This window comes from Acartia tonsa, chromosome 10 (genome assembly GCF_053477335.1).
Source record: "Acartia tonsa isolate MP-2025a chromosome 10, ASM5347733v1, whole genome shotgun sequence".
Lineage (NCBI taxonomy): Eukaryota > Metazoa > Arthropoda > Copepoda > Calanoida > Acartiidae > Acartia > Acartia tonsa.
The window spans coordinates 3945385-3957500 of NC_137269.1; the positions used below are offsets into that span (position 1 = coordinate 3945385).

The 12116-nt window shown below is 45.3% G+C and overlaps 1 protein-coding gene across 1 annotated transcript in view; it reads left to right on the plus strand.

Moving 5' to 3' along the window:
* LOC145329206 (uncharacterized) overlaps window positions 1-12116 on the plus strand; it is a 114229-nt gene that overhangs the window by 68149 nt on the left and 33964 nt on the right. Inside the window, exon 9 of the mRNA XM_080173257.1 lies at window positions 2247-2349. Coding sequence (XP_080029383.1) covers window positions 2247-2349 — 103 coding nt within the window. The remainder of the gene's footprint in view (window positions 1-2246; window positions 2350-12116) is intronic.

Sequence of the window (12116 nt, forward strand, 5' to 3'; positions counted from 1 at the left end):
GTCTGTCTATCTGTCTGTCAGTCTGTCTATCTGTTTGTATTTCTATATGTCTTGCTGTCTATATATCTATCTGTCTATCTCTCTATATATCTGTCTATCTGTCTGTCTTTCTATCTGTCTGTATGTCTGTTTGTCTGTCATTCTGTCTCTCTGTCTAACAATCTATAAATCAATCTTTCTATTTATCTATCTAGATGCCTGGTTTTTCTTGTGAAGATTCATAAGGCTATTGGGCATTCAATTCATTTTGTCTGTTTATTTCGCTGTAATTGAGATTGTAATTATATTATGAAATTAAAATTTCTTGGCTTCTATTAAAGATAGAATTTTTAAAATATTTTGTGGATGATGGCATCATTGGATTACTGTACTGTATAATACATGTTATCTATCTTTGAAAATATCAGGGATGGAGGGGTTAATGGAATGTAAATTAAATTTGTACCCAAATTTTCATAACCACTTCATCTTATTCTTTGGTTAAAAACTTTGGTTACCTTTATTGAATTTTGATTGGTTCCAATCTCGCCGTGTTCAAACTTTTCAACCAACATTTTTAGACTACAAAAGGAATAGTTTTGTTAATCATCAATAGGGATGTACATCAATTTATTATCCATTGTCTTATCCATTAAGTTCCGTGTAAAAAAATATAATCTAATCTTCAAAACTTATCTTAAGTTATTTTTTGTTGAAAATGCAACACTGTTAGGGAAAGAAATAAGTATTCTTAAAAATAAACTATCTTCCTTAAAATAAAGTAACATGATCTGTGTATGTCTGTCTGTCTGTTCTGTTAGCCGTTTAACCGATATGGTTCTCTAGAATTGAGTTTCTGCATACCCACACCCCCGCCCCCCAAAAAATTGCCAATGATATTTTTATTTGTAAAATTGTTCCCTATCCAATAATGCAAGTAATGCAAGCAATATCATTAATTTCTTTTTGGTCACTTTACCTTTTTAAAAGGTGTTTGTATAATTTATATACTTTTTATGCTGATAAGAAAAGAAATTATTTAGTTTTACTTTTAGCATGTTTAACTATTTTTAGTTTTATAAAAAACCCAGATTTTTTCAAGTTGTTTTTTCTCTCCTATGTTTAACTATTTTTAGTTTTATAAAAAACCCAGATTTTTTCAAGTTGTTTTTCTCTCAGTTGATATAAACTCCATATGGGAGGTAGGAAGGCAATCCCCCCCCCCCCTCCCATATTTATTTTTGAAAAGCAAAAATGGAATAAAAACTTAAGGGGGCATTTTTTTGGGCGATTTCTTTTGTGAGGAAAACTTTTGTGAGGAAAAATAGTTACAAACTTTCCCAGGACCTATTAGCAGCTACAAAGGGGAACCATATCAGTTCAGCTTTTAACGAGATCCTATGGTACAGACACACACACACACACACACACATACATATATATAAACATCCTTTTACATTTATATCAGGATATATCTTATTAACAAAGTATCCTGAAATCACATAAAATAGCTGTTTTGTTAGAACAACTTTTAATCTTATCTCCATTTCTATGGGCAAGTCAGGGATTCTAGGGGATAAGACAATGGATGATAAATTAATGGCACCAAAATTACTTCGTCTGTGAACAAGTTTGTTTTAAAGAAAACATGTTTATAAAACTTTGGGGGTAAGTATAATTTACAGTTCAATGTCAACTCCCTTCCTCTTTTCCATGGAAAAGTGCATTTTCTGTACCAAAGAAATTTTAAGTTGGTTATGATTAATTTTACTCTACTTCATGTATACAATAATAATTATGGCCATAAGTAACGCAGCAATAATAAACTAACAAAGCCAAGTTTTTTTTAGATTCTTGTTATATATAAATAAATATATGTATAAATCGTGGATATAAATCTATACAAGTTAAATTTATTTGTCAATATAGGTTGATGATATGTACCTCTCTTATTGGTCAGTTCGTTCATCCAGTTGAAGGGAAGGGTATGGGGGATGGAGGGTAGCGTTATTTTAGCCAGCATGGAGTATCACATTATTAGAGTACATGAAATCTGGTGCAACTTCCAAATGATTGTTTATCGGTTAATATATTTCTTAAAATACAATTTGTATCACTTTAACTTCAACAAAACATTTGATACAAGCTTGTCTAATTTTAATCTATGTTATCTATCTATATAATTTTTTTTGTATATATCTAGCCGTCTATATATCTATCTATTTATTTACCTATATATGTAACTAACTATTTATCTGTCTATCTAGGTGTACGTATTGGTTGGCTACTGGCCGAACGAACTTGGCCCAATTCTCTGTGATCTCTGGCTTTCAGTGGACTATACAGTCTGTCTTGTTTCACAATTTACAGGTAGATACCATAATGTCCTAGTATGGCAGGTGTCCCATATTTCAGTAGATATGATAGTGTTCCAGTATGGCAGGTGTCCCATATTTCAGTAGATACCATAGTGTCCTAGTATGGCAGGTGTCCCATATTTCAGTAGATACCATAGTGTCCTAGTATGGCAGGTGTCCCCATTTCAGTAGATACCATAGTGTCCTAGTATGGCAGGTATCCCATATTTCAGTAGATACCATAGTGTCCTAGTATGGCAGGTGTCCCCATTTCAGTAAATACCATAGTGTCCTAGTATGGCAGGTGTCCCATATTTCAGTAGATACCAAAGTGTCCTAGTATGGCAGGTGTCCCATATTTCAGTAGATACCATAGTGTCATAGTATGGCAGGTGTCCCATACTTCAGTAGATACCATAGTGTATTAGCATGGCAGGTGTCCATAATTCAGTAGATACCATAGTGTCCTAGTATGGCAGGTGTCCCATATTTCAGTAGATATCATAGTGTCCCAGTATGGCAGGTGTCCCATATTTCAGAAGATACCATAGTGTCCTAGTATGTCAGGTGTCCCATATTTCAGTAGATACCATAGTGTCATAGTATGGCAGGTGTCCCATATTTCAGTAGATATCATAGTGTCCCAGTATGGCAGGTGTCCCATATTTCAGTAGATACCATAGTGTCCTAGTATGGCAGGTGTCCCATATTTCAGTAGATATATTAGAGACGTACAAAAAGTAGGGGGAGTGCCTTGGCCCGTAAATAGGCACAACTCATTACAATGTATAGTTAGGATTTCCTGACAAAGGACATGCAAATTAAGTGTTCATAGTTTCTTTGATGTTACTTAAACTAATAGCCTATAGTAGGTGTTAGATGATGTAGCAAAATCGTACATCATATAGAAACTTTTCTGAAAATTAATCTTCAAAATCGTTTGTTTAAAAACGTTTTAATTGTATAAACTTAAGATTTTTTGTAAGAATTATTTTAGTTGCCCACAATTCAATTTAGTAAGGTTAAAAACAATTATATTAACACTGATACGGAGAAAAAGCGAAGCTTGAAGTGAATTTTAGAGCAGATGTTCCGTACTGATAACAAAGAAAAAAAATTGAAATATTTTTCGATTTTTAATTGTAAATATAGTTATTGAGTAGATATGTGGTATCCGCCTAGGTTAAATGGCAGACACCAGAGTTCAAATGACTACGGCAGTGCGAACAGACGTGGACACCTATACTATAGAGAAGCTACGCTTCTCTAGCAATCACTAAATAATAAACAGAGTCTATTCAGTTGTTCCTTTATTCAGGGTCTAAGGTTTACTAAAGTTATATACAACAAACAATAAATACACAGATAGGAATAAGTAATCATAAACAGAATCAACATAATACATATACAATAGTCAGTTTGGGCAATAATGATCCCCCATCCCTGGAAAGGGTGGGGGGAATTAACAATACAGCTTAACCATAATAAGGCTGTCAGAATCTATCATTAATTTTAGGCATAGGGAGGGGGTCGGCAGACCCCTTCCCCAGGACTCGGGGGAGGGCCCTCGGCCCTTCCCCGAACCCAGGTCAGGGTTGCCATAGGCATGGCTCACGGTTGCCGAATACCACAACTCTCCCCTCGGAAGGCTGGGAGGGGGTTTCCCTGCCAGACTTCCGACAGTGGTTGAGGCCTTCGGCCCGCTCCTTAGGGCTAATTTATATACAAACGATAATGATTCAATGGAATCCTAGTGGTGATTTTCAGGGCTGATGGGCCCCCAACGTGGGATAGAAGGTAGATGCTGGCTTTTGTTGGACACGTAGCTCGGCGCCAGCAGGTGTCAGGTTGGCGTGGGGCACAGCCGCTGCGGGGCCGGTCAGTAACGGGGCATTCTGGTTGTTGTTGGCAGCGGCTGGGGCACTGGCTACCAGGTTGACCGTCTGGGCGACAGCCTGGCCTCCCGAGGGGCCGCGGGGCTTTCCAGAGTGTGGCCCAGGTCTGCCTGGGCGGTCATTCCCACTATCGGCTGATTGCATGGATACCATTTCCTCGGCTGCTTCCCGGCCGATTGGAATGGCATCCCAGTCTACTGAAAAGTCCCGGGACTTGGCATGGGTGAGCCTGGCTCTGGCCAAGGCCTTGCGATACAAGGTTGGGTGGTACAGGAATACTTGTGACATCGCGTTCATGGCGGCCCGTACACCTCCTTGTGCGGCTGCCAGGGAAATGATGGTTAAGTCTCCCAGCAGCTTGAGGATCAACAACAGCAGACACAGTATGGCTGCGCCATCTCCCCACTCGTGAATAGCCTGTCTGAACCCAGCCCAGACATCCAGGGTTGCTTCTCCTTCCTCCGCCAGTCGGTCAATATCGTAGGACACGATCCCATGGTCTCCGGTGGCTGAACAGCTACCTTGCTGAACGCATGAGCCATACGACAGGCCGGTCAGCATGGCGGCCTTATACGCTGGGAACGCTAGCAGCTGCTGCCAGTCGCTCAGCTCAGCCTGCGAATACAAGCCTCCCGAACTGAAGTCATCCAATGGCTCTGTCAGCAGCTGCTTGGGTGTATCCAGCGGGGGTGGCCTCTTCTTAGGTGCGGGGGTTAGCTCTATCCATCCTTCCTCAGCGTGTACAGTTAGGGGGTAGGTGGAGGAGCAGGGAATTTTGGTGGCGTGGCCGCTATACACCTTTGTCACGGCATCTACAAATCCTGTGGGCTCCACCGGCACCTTGTCCCAACATTCATTGCTCTCCCTGACAACATATTTATTGCGTTGGCAGGTAAGCTGGAGCAATACATCTCCCCTCAACACCGAGAACGTGCTCCCCTGGACACGCACCGGATGGGCCGGGTCTAGTTGCTGGAGCTTCCAGCAATTGGCCGCTACTTCTTCTGCTGCGGTGCTTCTCATTCGAGTTTCCAGGGTGAATCCGATGTAACCTGCATGTATCTGGGCCTGCAGGGGGACATCCACGTCCCTGGCCGATACTCTGGGCAGCGCTGCCGCGGCCGGGTCGGCTGCCACGAACAATGCTGGGTGGTTGGTGGCATGGGCCTCAAAGTCGCAGTTCACTATTGAGGTGGGGGTAGTCATGTTGATGAAGAATTGGGCTTGATGGTCAACCAGAAACGCATCCATTACCAGGCTAGGCTGGAGGCTGCGGATCAGCCTCAAGGGGCAATCTCTCCCCAGGTGGTCCCACACGTAGGTGGCCTCTCCAGTGATGCAGGACAGCTCGGAATGGGGACACTCTAGGGTCAGGTGGTCAGACTGGGACTCCACCCGTCCATTCTCAACTACATAGGTCTCTTCCTTGACCAGCAGCCGTCGCTCCTGGAGCACTAATTCATTGCGGTACAGCTGGCCCTCGAAATGGACGTCCTCCCCTTCACAACCCACCCCCTCGGGGCTGTTGACCAAGGCGCCCACCATATCGAGGGTGAAGAACAGGGGATGGTTCAGCTGAAACGTCAATGGCTGGGTCTTGCCTGGCAGAGTGTAGACTCGGTTCCTGGCCAGGTCTCAGCACGTTTCTGGATCAATCTTGGTTGGCCGCATGAGGGTGGGGACCGAGGTCACCTTGAGGTGGCCCCATACTCCACACCTAAATGTCCACTGGGACACGGTGAGTTGACAGCTATATCCCGTTGTTTCCCTAATCTTGACTTGCTGCAGGACATGTATCTCATGGCCCAAGGGCACCTCCTGGTGTAGCGGCTCCTTGCTACACATCTTCTCCTTGTTGTAGGCTGTGACATGGGTGGGGTTGGCACAGTCCCACCCTACCAAGACATAGCTAGTTGTAGGCCACACAGCTGCGAGCAGTAGGCCCCACAGGACCATCCACCAGTGTGAGAATCTACCAGACAGCCATCGACCTCGCGCACGCGTCTGGGGATCCTCGGCTCGGGCCACGGCTGCTTCTTGGGGCTGGACACTGCTAGGCTGCTCCTGGCTAGATATAAATTTCCATTGAGCGTTATCTTTGGGTGCCCGGGGCATCCCGATACCCTCCCCAATGACAGACTGACAGGCGACTGGCGCCTGCCTGGGTGTCGGCTCCCCTAGCCCCAAGGGGTCCCTTCCCTTGTCCATGGCATGCCCAGTGGCATGGGGCTGGAGTGCGTGTGGCACAGGCTCGCCCTGTATTACATCCCTCCCCTGCCCTAGGAACTCAGGTGCATGTGGCACAGGCAAGTCCTTATAATCCCAAATTTCAATCTCCCCAGCCTCTGGTGCGGGAGGCACAGGCAAGGCTGGAGGGTTACAATACTTTGGATACAATACATTTGTCAAATTTAACTTATCCTGGCTCAGTTGGGAATGGTGGGCAGCTGGGTTCCCTCTGCTGGCAGGGGGCGCTGGATGGTGTATGGCTGGGCTCTCCCTGCGGGCTGGTGGCGCTGGCTGATGGATAGCTGGACCCTCCCTGCTGGCTGGTGGCGCTGGCTGACTGGGGGTGACGGATGTCACCCCTCCCTCTGGGGCTGCTGGCTCGTTCCAGGATCCAGGTATCTCGGTGGCGGCGACGGTTGTCGCCCCAGGCACCAGGGTGGGGGCGCTGGATAGCACCCCCCAGTCATCGCAGGTGGCGGCGGCGGTTGCCGCCCCAGACATCAGCTTGGGGGTGCGGGGGCGCACCTCTCGTCCTTCCCAGGTGGCGGCGCCGGATGGCGCCTCATACATCGACTCCGATGCGCTGGCTAGCGCCTCTTGCCTCTCTCGCTCAGCGGCCGCCAGGGCCTCCCCGTACACCGTCTCAGTGGCGCTGGGTAGCGCCCCTCCACTCTTGCTGGGTAGACTCGGTCTGGCAGGCCCCATCATGTTGATGCTGAAGGGTTGAGGCCTCAGGACTTCTGGCTCTGCAATGTTGGTGGGCTGCACGAACTCCGGTCCCAAGTGGTTGAGGCTGAAGCCCAGGCCAACCCGGTTGGGTTCAGCCGCTCCTCCCAGCACGTTGATCCTAGCTGGGATGGTCCCAAACTGCGGCATTCCTTAGGCTCGGCCCGCTGCGTTGGGGGCGGCTGCTTGCTGGAGTGTTGCTGGGGGCGCGCTCCCCTCCATGTTGGCTACTCTGCTGGGCTTTCCTGAGGGAGCGCCCTTGTCAGCGACGCGTCTCCGGCCGGCTACCTGGTCCCAGTCAGCCTTGCACTCGGCCGCCGTATGGCCTGCGTAATGGCAGCGGTCACATTTGGCAGGACGGTCACGGCGTGGCTGGGTGCGTCTCTCTTCTAGGCTGACCTCCATAGGCGTAGGACAGTCTCGGACTCGGTGGCCTTTCCCATGGCAGCGATAGCAGCGGCCTGGAATCTTGTCATCTGGGGCGACCTTCCCCATCTGGTGGAGACCCGGAGCCAAGGCGCCAATCTCCATTGGCTCCGACTCATCATATTGGGGCAACTGGACGCTGGCTGATCCCGTGAGCCCGTCAGTGGCGTCCACTAGGCACACACCCTCCTTCAGCTGCTTGGTGATCATGGTGACGGTAAACATGGCTCGCCTCGTGTACTCAGGTACCGAGGCGATCTCATGACCCATCATTTCACGTTTCACATTAGCGTTACGAATGCCACGATTTAATTCGTCTATCAATAATTCAAGGTCCTCGTGGCTATAGGCCTCCCTATACAATGCACACTTTGTGGATATGTATGCTTGTATAGGTTCTGTCGAGTGCTGCCTATAATCTCTGAAGGCTTGCTTCAGGGTCTGAGATTCATAGGCTGGACGAAATAACATTTCACACTCGGCCTTGACTTGTTCGTATGTCAAGGCTTGGCCTGCCTCGCCAAACAGATGAGAGGCCATCTCCGCCGCTTGCCCCGCCAGGGATAGTAAAAGGGCGTTGCGGCGATTTAGTGTGTCATGGGGGGGCACACGGTAAGCCGCCCATGACATTTCTAATCTCCGGATGTGGGAATTCCAGGATTGCTTGGGCGGTCCTCGATACTCCGGCAGGTTACTCAGCATCAGCTTGTGGTACTCGGCTGGAGCCGGCTGGGGATCATCCTGGAGCCATCTTTGGAGCTGGTCGCCTCCTTGCGCTTGTGGCTGCTCCATCGGGTCAAAGGTTCAGCGGTGGGACACGAAGTTTTAAGTCAATACTATAAGTGGTTTACACTTGAGGCTTTCTAGCCTAGCAGCCAACACTGTTTATCACTAGGTTGGTAGTTTAACTACAAAGATTTAAATTAGGTGTACCTAGAGTACTTGTCACTAGCTTCTGAGTTGTAGAGTAGGCTGGTAGGTGTAGATAGTTGTTGAGGGTCTGAACTGCTGTCAGGAACTGATTTGGTTTTCCTTATCACACTATAGATAGGAGGGAGGAGCTTGCAAGTCTTTTTTTCTAAAAATATCTCTGTTGGATGCTATGGAGTAGCTCCGCTCCTGTGTGTGTGTGTGTGCGTGAAATATCCTTTCCTTGCAACGCGCCTACGCGCCGTCAGATTTGCGCACACAGGTAAAACGCGCACCTATCCCTCAATCCGCTCTCTCATTGGTCCGCTTTGTCTTATTCGTCCGTTGAATTTTTTTGTGCGTCCCAAGCTCTGCTGCGCGACCCGTAAATGGCGCTCTGTTCTCCCGGTCGCTATCTCCACACCGTGGGCGGACTTATTCAAGTGTGGGTAGGAGGGGGAGCGCGTGAGGGGACGGGGTAAAACCGTCCGTTCCCCCCTATGGGGAGGGGGGTGCTGTAGGTTTGAAGTAACTGGATGGTGAGGTAATTGTGCCCTTTTCCTTAATCCTGAGCTTATTGTTATGTCACCTCAATTGTATTTGCTTCAATTGATGGTGGGCCCCTCCCCTTCCGTTGGGATAAGGGGTGTATTTGTTGTGCTGAAGGCTTGGGGGGTTAGATTGTTTATCAATGCATTGTTATATTACATCTAGGTTCTATTTTTGGCTTTATCACAATACACAACAAATTTGCTTACCAAGCCTGTTCTATTTTTGGCTTTATCACAATACACAACAAATTTGTTTACCAAGCCTTGCTCATAAATCTATTGTTCAGCTTTCACACTAGGGTGGTAATCCCTAAAATGTGATATAATATCTGTTTTCTAGATGGGTGGCTGCGCTGTAGCCTCTCAGGATACTTGGAGTTAACGTAGTTTTTCTTCTGCTTGGTACACTACACTCGTATTTTCGCTCGCAGCTCGCAGCTATTTGGCTTGTTTCAGCCTGTCGGCGGCAGGGAATGTCCCGTCCTGCAGCGCCGTGTATCCGAATCCGGCTGGTGGCGGCAGGGAATGTCCCTTCCTGCAGCGCCGCTGGTTCGGATCCTGCTATCTCTTGCAGTAAATGTTGGCCTATTTTCAGCCGTTTGCACTTATTTGGCCTGTTTCAGCCCGTCCGCAGGCCTGTTTCAGCCCTTGAGCGCTCAATTCTCCGTTAGATGTCGGCGCTTCTTGCGGTTCTCCGTCAAGTTTCGCTGCTCTCCGCAGTCTCTTGTCCGATTTCGCTACTCTCCGCAGCTCGGGTTCTGCCACACTTAGTGGTCTTTCGCTAGGTTTCGCTTCCACAACTGCCGGATACAGAGTTAGACCTTGCTATCCTGGGTGGGTAATTCAGGTTGCTTGTGTCAGTTTTGCCAGTTTCACTGCTGGGAGTACCTTAGCCTCAGCTGCGCGTCTGCTCTACACTTGTGGTTTGCCGTAATCTCACACAGCTGTCACCAAAAGTTGTGGTATCTGCCTAGGTTAAATGGCAGACACCAGAGTTCAAATGACTACGGCAGTGCGAACAGACGTGGACACCTATACTATAGAGAAGCTACGCTTCTCTAGCAATCACTAAATAATAAACAGAGTCTATTCAGTTGTTCCTTTATTCAGGGTCTAAGGTTTACTAAAGTTATATACAACAAACAATAAATACACAGATAGGAATAAGTAATCATAAACAGAATCAACATAATACATATACAATAGTCAGTTTGGGCAATAATGATCCCCCATCCCTGGAAAGGGTGGGGGGAATTAACAATACAGCTTAACCATAATAAGGCTGTCAGAATCTATCATTAATTTTAGGCATAGGGAGGGGGTCGGCAGACCCCTTCCCCAGGACTCGGGGGAGGGCCCTCGGCCCTTCCCCGAACCCAGGTCAGGGTTGCCATAGGCATGGCTCACGGTTGCCGAATACCACAGATACACTACTCATAACTTATAAAACAAAAAAAGGGAAAATTCGTAAGAAAAAAATCAAAAATAGTTATTTATCACATTGTACTATAGACAGCTTTCCGCAGATATCAAAATAAAAAATAAAAACCAGTTTTGTTAGTCAGGGCCTTCATTAAAATATCTTAAAATCGGATTATAAAAACAAGATTTATACTTAAAGCTTTACTATTTAATAAACACACATTTAAAATTATATTAAGTGCAGGGGCGAAGCCGCTAAATAAAGTTAACATTTTATGTCAAAACACGGTATATTTTAGTTTTGAAATATTATATTATTTTTTTCAATACGTTTAAACAGGAAATTGAAATTAAATAACATAAAAAATTTCTTTACTTCTTTAAAAGATTTCTTTAAACAATTTTAAAGAAATTATTATATTGTAGTCAAAACGTATTGAATTCTGTAAAAGTTTTAATATAAAATATAAAAAAGAAAAAGAAGACAACAGTCAAAAATAGCGAAACTCATGGAAAAAGACAGCAAAACAGAGAGAGAGAGACAGACAAATCAGCCATTTATTTGAAAATTGGCCATGGGAATCTTCAAATACAATGTCAGACACCTATCATTAACAATATCTGTGAAATTTTTATTTGATGAAAAAAATTATATCCATCAAACAAGTGATAATAGATTCTGTTTCAACTTTGGAGACTTTTATTGATTGGTTGGTTCTATAATTAGGTGTCCAAACGTTAAATAATCTACAAAATGGGGTAGTTTTATGAATCAACATTAGGGATGTACATCAATTTATCGGCCATTGTCTTATCCCTTTAGAACCCTGATTCTAGTTGGTCAGGGGAATATTCACAAGAAATCTAGAGGGTGTCCCATAGTGTAGTAGTTAGCGCACTACGCTGTGGTTGGGAGAAACCGAGTTCAAGTGCCCACATAGACTTTGCACTTGGTTGACAAATGCTGTCGTAATTTGTCAGATTATGATCACGCAACCTTCCCTAAGATGCCCTAGGGTTGTAAGGGGGGAGATTTGTAGAAAGTTAGGATTCTACAAATCAAGCAGCTCTAACTATGCTTTCCCTCATCCATGCTCCTCGTATGAGAGTGCCATTAATTAGGGTGGCTTAATATGGAACACCTGCCAAAACTCTAGGCCAGGGTGATGTAATAATTGAGTAGATTCCACGAGAATTGCGGGTCAGCTTGTAATGTAACATAGAATACAATTAGCTGTGCGCGAAGCTTACCAATCTAAGATTGGCCAAAGGATTCTCACTTCCAGTCTCCGTGTGCATCTGAGTCCTAACTTCAGAGAATCATGGCTACAACAACAACAACAACAAGAAATCTAGTTAAATGACCCATTATATAGATACAACTGCCTTATGGACGGACGGTCAGTCAAAGTGAAGTATAGGAGTAGCACCTCTACTGATAAAACATGAAAATCAAAATATTAAGAAAAGGGGGATATTTTTTGTATGTAAAAATTCAAAGAGAATTTTATATTATAAACATTATATTGAAGGTGGTTGAAAACAAATATCTCCTCTTTAAATTAATATATACTTTAAGAATGGATGAAAAATTACATGGATATTGTGAGAGATTCTTGCAT